Source organism: Anarhichas minor, unplaced genomic scaffold (genome assembly GCF_050575085.1).
Source record: "Anarhichas minor isolate MPS153535 unplaced genomic scaffold, ASM5057508v1 ptg000042l, whole genome shotgun sequence".
Lineage (NCBI taxonomy): Eukaryota > Metazoa > Chordata > Actinopteri > Perciformes > Anarhichadidae > Anarhichas > Anarhichas minor.
In genome coordinates this window covers 1,204,843-1,222,707 of record NW_027466488.1, presented here as the reverse complement: position 1 = coordinate 1,222,707, position 17,865 = coordinate 1,204,843, and the positions used below count along the sequence as shown (strand labels likewise).

The following is a 17,865-nucleotide window of genomic DNA, read 5'->3' as shown; positions in this document are numbered from 1 at the left end:
ACAATGAAAAATGTCCAGACCCAGTGCTTATTTTCTCATCTCCAGAATATTGCTTTTTCATGGGGAATTTTACCATTTGATTTTTAAATACTGGAAAATATGACTATCGAGATCGGAATCTGAAGATAATGTTGTAAAAATGATCACAATATCTTTTGACTGATTTATTTTTTATTAGATTTTTACCAAACCATTTTTTAAATGCTGCTAAATTGAATCATCTTGGGTTTAAAAAACATAATTAACTCAAATGCTACAATCCAGCAAACAAGAGTATCTCCGTTTGCTACAATGCACCACTATTTACAAATATATTATTACTTTTCTTTCAAAAAATAGTTTTTTTTCTGTATTGGGAGATACTCTGTGGCAGCACACATGGACAGAACCTACAAGTTCTGCTTCAGCAACAAGACGTCAACCATGACACCCAAGATCGTCACGCTCACGATTGACATAGGAGAGACCCCTAAAGGCCAGGACATGAAGGCAGAAGCCCACCAAAACAAGCTGGAGGAGATGATCAACCAATATATTATTATTCATTTATTATTAAATTCGACGAAGTTAATTCTGAGCCTCACCTTCATGCCGACAGCTGAGGCTGCTCTTCGGAGGGTCACATACGAGGAGATGCTCGAGGACTGATTCAGCCGAAGCGAGGAGCCAGCCACTCCTGAGGGAAAGCCAACAAACGTGAAAACACTGTTCTCGACTTGGCAATAAAGCCAAAAGCTAGGGTAAATTTATTAACCCAATAAATACGCTACAGCTAAATAAATCTGTTCTACTGTACCTCTGCTAGGTAATGTCTGGTAACCCTCATGTCCAGATGCTACTACACTGATGTGGCTGGAGCCATCCCCAGCTCCCATAAGCTCTGGGTCACTCAGGAAAGGCCTAAGCTCCACCTGAGATTCAAAGACAGAGATTCGAAACAGATGAGAAACTGAAACGTAAACATTTAAGCAGCACAAACACACTCATATTGTATGTACCTTACTATCTCCATTGGTGTACTGGCCAATCTCTCTGTCCCTTTTGCGTTCATCTGACTGTCGTTTGAGGCCACGTACAGAAGTGTGTCTGATGACCGTTGTCTCCCGGGGCAGCGGGGGCACATCTGGGGGATCCTCATCAGGGCTGTAGAGCTGAGGTAGAGGAGGTCTGGGAGGCACATCTTCCTCACCCTGCACACAAAACAACTGTTAACTATTGATAAATACTTAAAATGACACACAAGCACCTAGACTGGCCAATCATGGCATCAGCATCGGCCCGCTCTGACCAGGCTCTGCTCCATAGACTCTTATGCAATGGTTTCAGATCTTCTTTATTTTCAGAATGTTTTGGGGGATTTTGAGCTAGTCATGGTTAGACGTTGTGTAGTAGTGATACTCGTTACCCGGAGAGGTTGGAAGGTGATATACGCTTCTGTCTGCTTCTTTTGAAATCACCTTTTTTGTTTTTTTCAAAAAAAGTGATAATATTTGGTGACAGTGTGGGCTCAATGGTAGCTCTGACAGCTTGACGGAGTAGCAGCGGGGGACAGGTTTTAGCAAAGGATCAGTTAGAGATGGAATATAAAAAGTGTGACAAGTTTAGTCTGCATGGTACAAAGACTAAATGCAGCTTTGCTTTTCATACAAAGATGTTTATGTAAGAACCAGCTACCTTCTGTCGCAGGAGTCACTCACCCATTTAAGCCCACTGGTGATGGTTGTATCCACCCAGTGATGTAGGGGCTGCTGGCTGGGGCTGGAGGAAAGGGTGGGGGTGTGGCTACTGGGGCTGAGGTGGGGGCTGTGCTGCTGCTGCTGCTGCTGGGACAATCTCATCTCCATAGCAGACGGGCTCCCAGACACAGAAGGCACGGATGACGCCGACACTGAAGGCACAAATTTCCTCTCTGGGGAATTTGACGAACATGAACATGTAACATGAATACACACACGCTGTAAAGACAGTGCTTTCTCTCTCCCATGGGAAATGTTCAAGGCATTAGTATTGAGTATACAGTATGATTAAGAGCTTTAATGGTGAGATACAGTAGCATGACCACGTGACAGCAAATATCTTTTGCTTTGTAGACATGAAAGCTCCAGGTGTCTCACCTGGGTTGGTAACAGAGGAGATAGTGACTTTGTAGTTGGCTTTACTGGTGCTGAGGCCTGCAATAACATCCTCAATCCTCCACAACTCTTTTCTGATCTGGACTTTATCTTTCTGCTCACAGAGGAACACAGAAACACACAAGTCTAAATAGACACATATTCTTTAACAAAGTGAAACATTTCTTGTGAACACAGGCAATGTATTACTGATGAGAAGTCATGTAATTCGCCAATTTTTAAATTTGAAGCCGATATCAACCATACATAATTCTTGGCTTTGTCTGTGCATATGAAATCAGTAGTCAGTAACTCATTCCTGCACACACCCGTCCGTGACAGTGAATGACTGCTTGTGTGTGTTCACAGAGAGCACTGAGCACCAGACCTGAGAGAGATCGCTGCGGTTCATCTGTCCCTGCAGGGCCGACTTCAGCCAGTCCACATCTCTCTCCAGTCGGCTGTACTCATTCCACGCGTTCTCCATCTCCTGCAAAACAAAAACAGAACACGCCCCATGTTCTAATGAGAACAGACACAGCTTTAAGATACTGTATCTCGTGAGCCAATGCTTCTACAATGGTTTAAGGGTCCAACCTGTTTACAGAACTGTATAGTGACACTTTACACTTTGACACTTTTCTCTTATATGGTGAGATGCATATGGGAGTTATTTTTATTTAAATCATGATTTCTCACTTGATTTTTTTTTTTTAAACATCTGAACCACTTTGATCTGTTCCGTTGTTTCCCATGTTCAGTCATTCTTATATTATACTTACAGCATCCAATGAGAGCATCAAAAATGTTTGAACACAACCAATGTGGTCGGAAATGTCTTTGACACTGAGAGCCCAAAAGAGTCTTGTTAACTCTTGCGTAACCTTGCGGTTTATTTGTAAATGTTCTTTTGAAACTCGTCTTTTTTCTAATTTTATCACAGATTTTTTTGACTGAAGCATTTTTCAGAGCGACGGAGAAATGTACTCTTGAGTTTCTTTGTAGCCTCAGGTTTGTCCCCGAGCACTCATTTTGATAGTCAGAGTCAACCTGAAACACTGTGCCAGTTGCAGAAACCTTCAAAAGGGAACAACTAAAAATAGAGGCGAGCATCTTGTTTCCGGCCAATAAAAACATACAAGTGGTAGCATGTGCTTGTATGTAGTAGTGGACCCAGTCTGGAGTATCTCACATCACAAACCTAAATTAAAACTGTATATTTTAACTATTTTAACTGCATATTCCATTATAAGCACAATGAACTTGTGAGTGCAGCTTGTCTCTTACTGTGGAGACTTGAGATATCTCAGCCCTGATATACACCACATCCTCTTGTAGTAATTTCTGCTGATAGGCAATCTTCTCAGCATGGGCCGGCTGATCTCTGTACTGCTCCATCTGCTGGTGGGAAAAATCCAGCACCGACTCCAGCTTGTCCTAGATAAGGACACGAGAGACGCCGTCATAACACAAGAAGCATTTATAGACCACACCAATACAGGCTGACACACACACACACACACACACATTTAACTACTGAACGTACAAAAGATAAAGAACGCCAACTCTATATTATGCATAAAAACAAAAACCTTGTCCTCCTTCAAAGAGCGTATCCCGGCCTCTAGCTCCTGTAGAATCTTGTCTTGTTCACACAATCGACTTAATTTCACCTGAAGGAAAAACATATTGAAAAAATAAGAATGCAGGAAAACAAAAGGATAAAATCACATTTACCTCTCTTTCGTATTAGTCTCTGTTTACCTCTAATAGCAGCACGTATAGAGCACAGCTATAACGGGACATGAAAACAGGAGAGGGATGAAACAGCGACTGGGCTGATGAGATACAGTATCTGTTTACAACAGAGGTCAGCCGCTCCATTCTAGTCTTCTTCAACTATATTCTAACAGCGCAGACAGATAAGACGAATTGATCGTCTGCTGCCGTCTTTGCTGTCTGTAAATATGTCAATAAGGCTCATCTATGTGAAAAGCCCCGAGGAATTCCTCTCATCAGCGCAGTGAGGAATATCAAAAGGCTCTATACTGTCTAGTTTGGGGGTGAGATCTGGTATTACCCATTATAAGTAATCATAATCAAAAATCCATAATTCAAATTCACTTTTGGAGAAAACCGTGTTTATTGAGAGTGACAGATTTGTTTTCCCAGAAATGGGTTATGTGTTTATGAAAACAACATAAGACTGCCTAGTTCACAGTCTTTCTCACATAGTGAATTTTTTTTCTCAGATCTATTTATCATTCTGTTCAATTAATAATTAAGCTGTTTTTATTTTGCTGCTGTATATTGTTGTTTTTAATTGCATGAAATATTCATTGTTCAGACAATTTACTGGCAATTTCTTATAAATTGTTAAAGTGGAACAATGCTAATGATGAAAAGCCAGGACATCCATCTTATTTACCTCTATTCAGCAGAAAACAAAGAATGAGAAAAGCAGGGTCAGGCAAATCAAACTGAAAAATTTAACAGCTCAACATCTAAAACTCCCATTACATGTATTTTTCCCTTTAAATTGCGAGGAGGAAAATAAAAGCTGTGGTCGATACTCTCAGGCCCTCACTGTGCAGTGTGGATGGGTGTCCCCACAGTGTTGCAATGTACATACGTTCCCTCCGCAGCCTCTGTTTACCACAACTTAAGAACACACACATACACAAACCACACTAAAACACACAGTGAAGTCAGACTAAAGTCAGCTGCTTCTCTGTAGTGGATTGTAAGAAGTCAGAAATGGAGATCTTAAGGAAAAGGAAGAGACGGATAAACAGGGTGCTTATCGTACGGTTTCTTTAAATCCTGAGAACGTAATGATTCACTTACATCAGCATCACTTTCTGCTATTTTCACAGGCCTTGATGGTCTTTCTGTTTTCAAGCTCTCGCGTCCAGTAACCTGAAATGTCACATAGCCACAAATACAATGAAATGTTCAATATCGGTTATCGAATAGCACATTTGAATGCCTTTACTTTAATACTTCCAGTGAACAGATAACAACAGAAAAATCACGCTGGATGGATCTAAAGTGGATAAAACGATGAAAAAAAAAAAAAAGCATGAGCTGGTATAACAAAACTTAGTGCAGCAGTGCAAAAACATTTATGCAGAGAGAGTTTCTGCATCTTAGTGTTCGGAGAAACCCAAGAAACCCCAAAGCTGCTCTTTTTTGTTGAGTTTAACCAGGTCCTTTATATATGATCATTCATTGATTCAGAAAAACATTGGTTTACATTGGAAAGATTTATGGTTGAAGTAAAATTGTATTTCATTATTTCTACTTCAAAAAGCTATGTGTCACCTGGGTAAGTGTCAAACTGTGGGGCCCCTAGTTTCATAACAGTGTGGTAAGGCAGTATGTAGATGCTAGCGCAGAGATCAGTCACAGTGTGGGCAAAGCAGCCTGTAAGACACTGAGAAGGTGTGAAGAATAAAAAACAATCAGCTGCATGCATGTTCCTGCACCAGCCATGGCATTATGGATATCATCGACCTCATCACAGTTTAACATAACTTTGTTTAAAATCTGTAAATTTCAGTTCACCAGTGAGATCCATCTCCTTCCAGGCAAACAAATCATAACTGCCTGCAGCTTGGAGAGAATCCCCGTCATCTTAACAACAGTCTACAGCTGTGCTAGCGGCTCTGTCAGGCTGTGCTTAGGCACAGTGGTACTTTAAATGAAATGCTGACATCATCATGATAACATGCTTACAATGACAACTCTAACATGTTGATGTTAGAGTTGGTATTATGTTTACTGTGTATATATTGGACGAATCAGAAACCTGATGACAGCGCTAGATGTATAATCACCAAAGTGATTATATATATATATACATTTCTTTTACTGAGGGTGGCATTAATGTATGCACCAAATTCCATGGCAATCCACCCTGTACCTTGTAAGATATTTCAGTCTGGACCAAGGTGGTGGACCAACCAAAAGACTGACAATGGTATGCTTAGAGCCATGCCACTAGTGTGACTGAAATAAGGAAATGTGTCTCTGATGATGCTAAATTAGTATTACGTTTCTTCTTAGTTATCCAATTCCATTGCCATAAGCATAAAAAGCACTGAATAGTACTGAACCATAAAAAGAATAGAGCACTTGTTGACTTACTTTATCATTTCAAGACCTGTACATTCCTGTTGTCTCCCTATATGGCCATATCTGGACGGGTTTAGAGACTTTACAGTGATTTTGAAATACTTTAAACTTTAAATTCTTATTTTAGGTAATGTATAACATAACTATTATACAATAATCTTACAGGACCACTTTCTGTTATCAGTTCTATTGTAGTTAAAAGTGACTTTATAATATTTCTTATTTGCCATCAGTTGAATAATAAGGGGACTGTCAGTCTGTGAGTCCTATCCAGAGATACGGGGGAGAGATTTGTCTTCCAGTTATCTGTCTCAGTTAGTAATGCATGAAGCTGAAATGTGTGGGTGGAATATTCATAACACACCCACATCAGGATCACCACACCCAGCACAGCGGTATGGACCAGTGCGAATGGGAGTCTCAGTTTAAGGGGCATTGCACCTATTGTACATGTCAGAGAAGTCACACGGAGTACTTCATTGCCCGTGAGAACAGTTTTATAATGTCTTCTGTGGTTTTTGAGGCAGATGGGAAAAGTGATGACCAGGATATCTTAGCTTGGGCTTAGAGACTGCAAGAGAAACCTGCGTTACATTCTCATTCTCACACATTAAGTTTAAAGGATAGGTCAAACGAAAAACACTAACAAATTGATAGTCAACTTTCAAAACTGTTCGATTTTGACCATTTTTCTGTAATCTGTCTTCTGCAAGTTCGCCAAGTTGTGTGTTAATGCAATACTACGTTTCTGTAGTACTCTCTCAAGTCCATGGTGAACACACACACCGCTGCACGTTGTTGTCTGTTTCCGCCAGTTACCACAATGAAACTAGAGGCCCTAAAATATAAGTTGTCACATTGTCAGTGTATTTGTTACGGAGCACCATTGGGTCATCTCTTATACTCCAACAAGCAAAACAATAGCAAACTGAAGATGTCAAACAGACATCCAACACATTCACAAATGCTTAAGTGCATGCAAGGAAGCCATTTGACATAACAACTTCCTTCGCATTCCTCTCAAATCTCAAAGCAGTGTTGGAGTATCACACAGTGAATGATTGGATAGGAATCCATGTCCATAATCCTGCATAACTTCAAGGGATGAATCGCATTCCTTCTGAAAAGCAGTGGAATGGTCCGTTTCACTTTGTATGCACACCGTCCTTACATTCCAACAGTACCCAAAACTCTGTGGAGTGGAGTTTTCAAACACATTGTGTACTGATACGATCATCGGGTCAATACTTTGGATCTGTTTTGAAACAGGAAATGGAGAGGAGTCACAGGACGTACTGTACATCATTAGATGACCTCCCTCCTTTCCAAAACACAACCCAGATTTGTCATTAATGCACTGTGGTGTTTAAACATACAAATTAATAGTATCGAAGCTTTGCACAGGTGTAAATGGAATGTATGCCAATAGCTAGCTAAATGAGACAGATTGCTTAAATACAACAGTCATAGTAGGCCTATGCAATTAGACAATTTATAACCCTGACACAGGAATTGGATTTCACATGACTCGAACATTTTAGAAATTCAGCCATGTGCTTAAAAACCTCAATCCCCATTATGATAAGCTTAACATCGACATGTTTTTGGATGAGATAACTACATCACCCCGCTGCACCTGAAAGTATTGTACTATCATTCGTTGTGACAACCTGAACTTACGGACAATTTAAAGTTACTACAAGGAACTTTCATTTTGTGATCATTTTGGCACTCCCTGTGGACGAAAGTGGTAGTGTTTCTGAGCTTCCAGATTCCATAAAAAAAAAAAAACTAATTTTAGTGCAGCAGGGTCTGACCGTCTGCTCCGCTCAGTGCTGGTTCTCCCGTGCCTCTCTTCCCTCCACAGGCCCAGCAATACGGCCTGGGCCCCCAGCAGTGTGGTGTCAGTGTTTGTTACCAACGGGTACTGGCGAGCAGCGAGGCAAAGCTCTGCTCCTGGCCAGAGGAGGAGACGCTGCTGCCGGGTGCAGAGCTTTCCTCCTCCTGCCTGGAGCTTCCGACTGCAGGTCGAAGGCGGCAGCGACCGGCCTACCGCGGACAGACCCAGATTCAGCTTTGCTTTGGATCTTACGCAGACCATAAAGAGGCATCTGTATTAACCGTTTCATAACCAGTTTAATGTTCCTCACAGTAACTTTAAGTAAGACGGCAAACATTGCTATCCCTTTATGTCAGACACATTGGACTATTTGTTGGATTCACCAGATTATTATTGAAAAAATATCTTTTCATCCTTGAATGGATAATTTACATAATAAGAAGACAACGAAAATACATGTTAATTCCATCATAAGGAGACAGGAGAAAGCTCAGCTTAGAACAGAGGAAAGACAGAAAAAAGGGGGAACAGGGAGGCAGATGTTAGAGGCAGCAGCAGGAGAACAAGATTGCAAAGAAGGGAGATGGAGAAGAGGATGAAAAGGATAAAGTGGCATTTACTTTGTTGGGGCCCACCTTCAGATCTAGATACTCCAGGTCCTTCTTCAGTTGTATGTAAGTATCATCAGCCTTTAAATGAGCAGTGGAGAGATAAATCATTTGAAATGAAACTACAGAGGAGAATGGGTGACCAGATGACTCCTAAGGCCTTCATTTGCTGTTCAGGCTTTGCTAACAGAACATTAATTTACTCGGCATGAATTATAATTGACTTTCCTACCTCTATATTTTCATGTATAGTTAGCAAAGCCAAACTGTAATTAAGTAATGGTGTAATTTGTGGACCGGTTTAATGCCTCATGTTTGACCTCATACACAACTCAGCAACACAGGTCTTGAGCATGACATGTAGTAAAACCGAGTGTTTACATTTCTTCGTACGCATGGAGGATGGTCAGAGAATGGTTGGATGTTAGAAACTGGGTGGAGTTGTCATTACTGAGCGCCGTTGCAGCTTCCCTGTGGTCTGCTAGTCTCACCGCAATGCACTGTTTGTCAACAGGCTCATAAGGGAGCCTGGGGCCTGACGGCTGCTTCAGAATGAGAACACCAAGGGCAAAAGATTTATCAGAGCACAGAAACAACGTAGCTACAAATTGTTGTGGCTGCGCAAACGTATACATCTGTCATACAAAGGAAAGTATGAAATGCAGGCACAGTTGACAAGCAACATGCTTCAAATAAGGCTTATTTCTTTTTACAAATAGTATAACACAAGCCTCTAAAAGCTTTTAAAAGTTTTGAACAAGGTGGAAGAGTGACAACAACTATAAAGACGCTAATGTAGAGTTAAGAGGCAATCTGGACAGTCCGAGGTGCAACACAGCCCATGCCGAAGTGGTTGAATGAACAAGACAACCAAGCAACACCAACAGACCGCACAGTCTTAAGAATGACATGGAGATAATGTATGGGATTGGCTGGGGGGGGGGGGGGAGTAGGACCTCAATGCACTGGCAGGGGTTGCAGTGTGTTGTAGAGGAGGTTAGGGAAGTACAATAGCCCCTGACCTGCATGCTGGGGCCTAGAAGGCCGTTGTGCTGGTGGTGCTGCAGGTGAGCGAACGCATCGCTAGGGCTATGCACACCAGCCATCTTAGCCTGGTGCCTTCGAAGCTGAATGAGGAGCAGAGTCAGCTCCTCTGGCTGTAGTCAAGCCCGGGTTTAGGGGCCGGAGGCCAGTGAAAGCACAGAGGGATGAGAGAAAATGAGAACCATCTGTGCAGTACAGTGGCTGAGCTGCAGTAGCTGAGATTTGGAGAATGATTTATTGTGCTATCAGGGATTGTCTGAAGATAAGAGTTATCAGAAAATATTGTATGGCATTAACATTTAAAGCAGCTTTACAGGGGTTCACAAAGTCAGTCAGCTCCAGATTTTACATCTTGATACTGTCCCCGAGATGAAATTACAAATAATCAAATGTCGGAGTGAGTTATTCCTGTTCATACCTGGATTGGCTGTTCTAGACTAACGGGCTGGAAGACTAAGTTGACACATAATGACAGATATCTTCAATAATTAACCCAGTTATGTGGCGAATGTAATTAAGAGGATCATACCGTTTTGCCATGTAGGCTGGGTGCACTGACAGTGTGTGTGATGTAGCCCATGGCTGGCATGGACCTTCTCTCTATTTGGGAAGCCTGCGGACAAACAACATGCAACTTGTTATTACAGATCTTATAGAGTCAAATCAAACAGAATGTCTAATTCATTAAGTGATCTCCAGTATGTGAGTGTTGAAAGATAAATCACTTCATCACACTGAATCAAAGTTAAACCATTGCCTCCAAGTCTGCAAACAAATGTGACTACACAGCAGATTTATTTTTTCATCTATCCTTTTCTCCCTTTCATCACCCTTACTCTTATTCTAAACAAGGTGCGCCCTGAGTTTCAGACGCTACAGGGCTTGGGAAATTTGACGTTTTTGCTTAACACACAGAATTAGTGAAAACCAGGCCCACCACAGAACCTTAAAAGGACACAAACAACAAGAGATTTAATTAACTACACATAAATTATACGAAACCTGTTTTCTTAAAATAACATTTGTTTGCTACCAGCAAGAGAAGCACTGTAAGCCGTTCCCTTTGAGATTCCCATGCCACAATTTTTTGCTGTATAATAGGTTTTTTATTTAAATGCGAGATCAGAAGAAAGAGACCGCCGCTGATGTTTGAGATAGAGTAGAGATGTTTATAGGGTGCTGAGGAGCCCTGGGCAAATTGGATTAGCTACTAATAAAACATACTTCTTAATGATATTCCACAGAGGTATACAGATCGCTATTACTTAAGCGCACTCCAGCCAGAGAGCACGATCAGCCTCAAAGAAGCTGGATGCACCAAAACTAAGTTCATTGCAGACTAAATTTAGTTCCCATACACATCGCTCCCTTGGATCGTGTGGCTCCTTTTGTTAAAAATGAATCTTTCTCTGAAGATTGTTTTCCGTAATTGTGCGTCACTGTGTTTCATGGTTATAATTAGTGTCCTGACACTCGTGTGAATGATGGAGGAAACAGAGCATCTGTGACACTTTGTTTACGTGTGTAAGGCCATCGGGTTGGTTGTGAGGCCTGTGTGTGTTGGCAAATGTGGTGATGGTTTGGAGGGAGATCTTTTCACATGTGGAGGGTGTGGTGGGAAGACAGCGCAGGGTGTGGATGACAGGACGGCCCCTCGCTCCGTCTCCTGCGGCGGTGGCGGTGCTGTCTGAGCGCTGCGACGGTTTGGGGAACGGCGGAGTGGCGAGCTTTTACTCACACACACTCACACCACCTGTGGGCCTGGGTGTGGACTGTGTGAATCTGCAAATGATTCACATGAGCATCAAAGTGTGTGCGCTGAGAAGTCGGAGCCTTCTCATGCTCCTCATGCTAATCTTCCCATGGTGTCTCTGTGAGCTTAAATCCTTCAATCGATACCTCACATCCACTTTTCAAACCTACCGTGAGAAGGAGACCTTTGTCATTTGGCCCACTACATGTGAATCATCAACTTCTGCTTCAGTCCCATACCAATGACAGAGTACTGACATTCACTGTGTGCCATTATTACAGTGTTAAAGCACATTCAACAAGGGTGGAACTTCCATCCATTTCCCAAACCCGTTTATCCTGTACAGGGTCCACCCTGGACTAGCGACCATTCTACGGGGTGGGACTTCAGTCAAATTATATTTACAAGTGTTTTATTGTTAACTGAATCATATGAAGTAAACAACTCTGACCAAGTGTGTTAGATAGCAGAGTGATACCACATCGGGAACAAACCTACTGGTGCCCCTTGTGAATCACCTCTCCCCTTTGGAGTGTGAGGTCATCCAAGACAAACTGAAGAGATGTGTTACAGCGAGGGCTGCAACTACCAATGAATTTCATTGTCAATTAACCAATTAATAATTGTATCTATAGAATTTCAGAAATAATTGAAAATTCCCAACACAACTTCCCAGAGCCAAACATGACATCTTCACGTTGTTTGTTTTGTTGGACCAACAGTCCAAAACTCTGCGATAGTCAGTTTATAGAGATATAAAAAAAGGAAAAGCAGCAAATCCTCACTAAGGGAGAATCTTAAACCTGACTGATGCTTTTGCTTGAAAACTGACATTTAATCGATTATCAAAATGGTTGTTGTTTAATTTTCTGTTGAGTTACTGAGCAACCAGGACATGGTTATGTGTTTTTGGCCTGTGTTCTATGGCATGGAGACATGAGCTATATTAGCATGCGGCTACATGGACAATACTTTGTTTGGTTTTGGTCTTTTCATGGTATTTGTTGATATCGATAACAATATAAAATAAGACCACCATTACCCTCTATCTTTCTCTTAAAAATGGCTTAAGATCAAGTTAATCAGTACACAAATATTAGCATGTTTTGAGAGTAATGCTGACTTATTGATCTCCATGGATAACTTATTCCTAGAAGGGCTGAATGTTTTCTAACCTAGGCTACAGTAGACAATACAAAACACCAGAGGGATTAATACAACATTATTCATAAATATTGTTCTATCAATGCAACATTTCTTTGTGTATTTAAGACATTATGCTGCACAGTATGTGAACACTTTAAATCAGAGTATTAAGAACTAAATGTAATCCTCTCTATCTCAGAGCTTGATTGGGGAAAAGTACATTTTATTTGATATCTTATATTACAATAAAAAAGTAATTTGTAGATTTCTAAGAGGCAACTAAGAAGTTTGCCCTAGAGTAATGAAAATGCCAGAGATGCCTCTCCTCTCTAAGTAGGTGTCCTACCTGAGAAAGATGGGCACAAATATGGCCGGGGGAGCTGGATCTTGTGCTGTCCCCAGGTGCCACTTCATCCAGGGGCCGGACTGTGCGTCTGTCTGAAGGAGTGTGTGGCCGGCGAGGGGACAAGGGTTTGAAGGAGGAGGGGACTGACGGTGGGACTTCACATGGGGACGGGGGGACAGACATGGATCGTGGCATCTCCACAGTAACTCTAAAAGACGAGGAGTCTGTGAAGTTGGGGCCAGTGTAGATCGGAGCGGTGGGGCTGCCATGACGGAACTGCTGCCGCTGCTGCCACTCGTACAGCTGCCACACCATTCCCTCCTTGGTGGCCATGCGCTCGTCGGTGGACATGCGGAAGTGGCTGAGCCGGTCATGGGCATACTTGTAGTCACTAGGCAACTTGCATGTTGCTGGAGGAGATGCGCTGCCAGACAGGAGACGGGGAGACTTTGGCAACGACTGATAGCTGGCATCCGCTGAGCTGGCTTTGGGCTTTAATGGAGGAGTCTGCCGAGGGATGTTGTACTCAGCAGAGGGAGCACTGAGAGAGAAAGCACATGGATGTCTTTTACTTTTATAAAAACGATTTCATATTACCTGCCCACAATGAGAATGCTTTCTCTACTTAAAAAGAGGGCAATTCAAGCAATTAAACTATAGTCCTCATACTAGCCACTAGAGGGAGCCATTTACTCTAGGTTCTTTATCATCATCGTTCATGCTGCTGTTAAAGATTCAAACTGACCTCTTTGGTGGGTCCCCTTTCTGAACCTTGACCCAGTGCTCCACCTGTGCCAGTGTATTCTTCCTCTGCACATGCACATGTTTCTCAGTGTCTACGCGAGAAACAAAGCCCCTCTGATAGACGAGATTTCCATTTTGTTCTGGTGGCAGAGCCACTTGGATTACAGTTTGCTGTCCGTTCTTGTGGGTGGCAACATCAACAGAGTCTGGAGAGAGGCTCTCTTCTCTTTCCTCTGCTGCTGACTGGCTGGGTTTCCCTTGGATCTCTAATCCATACCTCACCTCGTCTCTATGAGCCAGTTGGATACCATTATCCGGAGGTTCCTCTATGTCTGTCCTGCGAAGGCTTTCTGATTGAGATGAGCTCTGGTTGATGTGGACATGGTTGGTCTGTGGGACAGCCTGCTGCACGGCCTTCTTTGGATTCTCCACCTCTCTAAAAAAGTGAGACATGATGGTGATGAACAGTTAGTGTTGCCTACACTCCTGCAGCTATTTAACCTTCATCTAATTCCTCCTCTTCACTTTATATTATGATAAAGTGCAGCACTATTATTGAAATCAGAGATTTAAATGACATTAATAAGCAGTGGATAAAAAACACATGTGACCCTAAAGGTCATTTCTTAATCCATTTGCAGAGACACTTGAACATACGGTCAGATTCATTGGCGAGTTTCTCTCAGAAAGGATTAGAGACCATAGCTAGTTATTCAATAACTTGTTAATCATTTTCAATAGATAGGAATGAAGGTGAGCAGAGCATTCCCTGGTCAATACGTGCAGAGAGAATCCACAGGACACTTTGTCTTCATGAAATAGCTCGGGCTAGTGTGTCACTCTTTCTAATGTGTTCAAATAAAAGGACTTGTAATTCATTTGGTTTCTCATTTACATTGATTAATCACTTTGCAACTTAATTTTCAAACAGGTATTGATTGTTTTGCAAACTGCTTCCACTTAAGGGTTGCTAATTGCAGCAGAAATAATTCCTAAGAGATTAAATATGAATAGCAGTAAAAGGTGTATTCAAGCAGGTTAAAGTACATGTTCTCACGGTAGATGGAGTGAAGGGATCACCTCACACAGAAAAAAATACTGTTTGCATTAATTATTACTTCATTCGTTTATTATTACTAACCATTTCATATAATTAATGTTTCATTGCAAGGGAACACACTAAGGCCGTTATGTGTGAACGTTGAGCGCTTTCTAAATATAAACCTTGGGGACTTGGGGTACTGACTTACATTGGCCTCTAGATGGCGATATTGCACAGACCATTCAAAGCAAGCAGTGCAGCCAGCCAATCCAAGATGTCTAAATGCAGATCACGTAGTGAAAGTATCAGTCTGTATTGCAGACTATTTGCTGGAAGTGAATATTTTCAACAACAAAGAAAAGCACACAAATCTGCTTTATATAATGTGATTACTGCTGTAGAAAGCTAGAAATGGGCTGCAATACGCCCCATTTATACCAGACCCAGATACAGCACACACACACACAACAACTGCAGACCCAGAGTAGACGGAGAAGGCTGGACCTGCTGTGGAAGACAGCTCATACTTTTGAAATAACGGACAAGCAAAAATAAGCAAAATTCAGCTATGACAGATATTAAGGCAGTAGACATTGTAGCTGATGCATAAAAACCTCAACACATAATGTTCTAGCAAGACAAATTACTGTTTGGTTAAATCCTGTGACATCCAGATTTCCTTCATGATATCACTCAAGACATACCTAGTTCACTGACACTGCTGTACTTAAGGGACGGAGAGTTGTTGGTACTAGTAGAAGCCCAGCCAATGTGGGTAATGAATCCTATTCTGTAGAGCGAGACCAACCTCTTTATAGTGTGACTCTGCTGCATCAGTGCAGCCTGGTTCATGGCCCGGATCCAGCCATTCATGTCCTCCTGTGTGTCCGCACTGAAGAAATATGTCCGCATCCCGCAGTGTTCTGCCTGTGAGCCAATCACAGAGTTCTTATTGTAAATGTAGGAGCGCATTCCTGTGTGGCTCGCCTATCAAAGAGGGAGAGAGAGAGAGAGGATGGATATGAGAACTTTATGCTGAAGACAAGAAAAAGCTGCCAGTGAGGCTGATGAGTGAAACACTTTGCTTTCCTTGTTTACTGAGACTGGCAGCTGTCATCTCAGTGAGGACAAAGTTTACTGCAACATTTTACTGAAAAAGGGAGGGATCAAAGTGCTGCAGCAGAAACATTGTGCTGTTTCTGGAGAAAAAAAGCATAACTCAGGTTGATTTTTGCTTCTGTTTTTATAAAAAAGCTTCAGCAACAATCTCTTGAGCGCACAGAAATTAGACAGCAACTGCAGCAAACGACAGGCAGTTGTGGCCATCTATCATCTCTTAAGGCAGGATACACATTAACACACATCATGAACATTAGCTTACCTTTTGCAATTTCTATGTGGTGGTGAAAATGTGGCGCCATACTGTACCATCAAGCTATTAGGACACACTACACCGAACCCAATTCTGATGCAGACAACCAGCTGAACCACAGAACAGGATCATTCAGACCCTTGTTGCACAGTCTCATGGCTAGTTAGTATTTTTCTCCTATTTTTTTAAACCCTAAATGCAAATGTCCTTCTGTTACTTCACAGATCATACAGATTAACTTCTAACTGTATATATAAGTTGTACTGATCTACTCAATATAGAGTAAAAGAGTGCAAAGGAGTAGTTAGTAATGTGTGATTATATTGTATACCTCCATAATCAATGTGTTTGTGTAAGATGCTAGTTCTTTCTCATTAATTGTAACTTCACCAAAACAAAATACATGAATAGCTGCCAACAATACCACTAGAGCACAACACAAGGCTGATCTGCATTCTGTACATCGTTGGGAAGACTGTGATCTTCAGTGAGTCCAATACCGTAACATGCTAAATAAACAAGCAGCAATATCTGCAAAACTACTTTCAAAGTGACAGAAAAAGCGTCCTGGTAATTATAAAGATACAATCCTGAAGACTGTAAAGTGAATGCATCATTCTTATTAAAAATCCTTAACCTTTAGGCAACATGAGAGAAGCCAAAGGGTCCTGCTTCAAAACAGATGTAGAAAAACAAGTTTACAGTTTACATTGTATCAATGTACAATTATATATTGTATTTATATATACATGTGTATATATTTTATACATTAATGTATGTACAGCAGGGGGCAAATTGCTGATGGCAACAAACATCCAAAGAAATGCAATGAAAGCAGAGGGGAGTAAGGGGAAATGGCTGGCAGCCTGTCATCCCACCACTCCAATGACGATGAGGATGTGATAAATGATATGCATCTTGACAAGACAAATACCAGAGTCACTGGGAATATACAGTAGACACATGATATTGATCAAACGAGTAACCGGGGCAATGTTAGTGCTTATAATGAAATGGTGACTTTGAGGTAGCAGCGCTCACTCGCTCTCTTTGACTTGTGTACAACCATTTTAGGTGAAAAGTGTACATGCTGGAGCCTTGTCATTGTCGAAGAATTATAAAATTAGAGGACACTGAATGTGCAATTTTCTGTTTCATTTCAAATCACATTTGCTGGAGTACAGAGCAAAACAAATGTCTCACTGTCCAAATACAAATACTAAATAAACAAAAATTCAGTTTTTCAATTTCATTCCCCATAATATTCAAAGTTGTTTGATAAAACTAATGCGGCACCCCTACGTGCTCTGGCATTGTCCATAGATGACTGTAGTCATATCTGTGTACATGAAGAGACTTTGCAGCTGCTGGTGTGATATGAAAGAAAATGAGCTGAGGATGGCGGTCCACTGATGAGGCTAAAGTGAAATCAAATACCTATTCATGCAAGACAGGAAGCCAGTGTGATTGAGGACGACCGCCCGCAGAGAACAGTACTCACTCCGCCCCGCGCACACACACCCGAGTCACAATGGGAGGCAATTGACCAACAGGGAATGAGAGAAACACAGTGAGATGAGCAAAAATAAGAGAACAGAAAACAACAGGAAGTTGCTGACTCAATAAGAAAGAGCAGAAATGGCTCCAGTCATCACAGAAGCAAGAATGAGTAACAGTAGCAACATCGAAAAGGTTTTGACCTTTTACAGTATTGTGGCATCA

At 41.6% G+C, this 17,865-nt stretch overlaps 1 protein-coding gene across 1 annotated transcript in view; it reads right to left on the bottom strand.

Moving 5' to 3' along the window:
- The window catches only part of plekha7b (pleckstrin homology domain containing, family A member 7b), a 64,365-nt gene that overhangs the window by 8,994 nt on the left and 37,506 nt on the right, over positions 1-17,865 (bottom strand). The window contains exons 9-24 of the mRNA XM_076110039.1: positions 15,580-15,758; positions 13,731-14,165; positions 12,986-13,526; positions 10,270-10,353; positions 9,719-9,853; positions 8,724-8,777; positions 7,420-7,503; positions 4,959-5,030; positions 3,704-3,784; positions 3,399-3,548; positions 2,500-2,601; positions 2,115-2,226; positions 1,698-1,909; positions 999-1,190; positions 797-911; positions 585-676 (exon numbers count right to left, since the gene is read on the bottom strand). Coding sequence (XP_075966154.1) covers positions 585-676; positions 797-911; positions 999-1,190; positions 1,698-1,909; positions 2,115-2,226; positions 2,500-2,601; positions 3,399-3,548; positions 3,704-3,784; positions 4,959-5,030; positions 7,420-7,503; positions 8,724-8,777; positions 9,719-9,853; positions 10,270-10,353; positions 12,986-13,526; positions 13,731-14,165; positions 15,580-15,758 — 2,640 coding nt within the window. The remainder of the gene's footprint in view (positions 1-584; positions 677-796; positions 912-998; positions 1,191-1,697; positions 1,910-2,114; positions 2,227-2,499; positions 2,602-3,398; positions 3,549-3,703; positions 3,785-4,958; positions 5,031-7,419; positions 7,504-8,723; positions 8,778-9,718; positions 9,854-10,269; positions 10,354-12,985; positions 13,527-13,730; positions 14,166-15,579; positions 15,759-17,865) is intronic.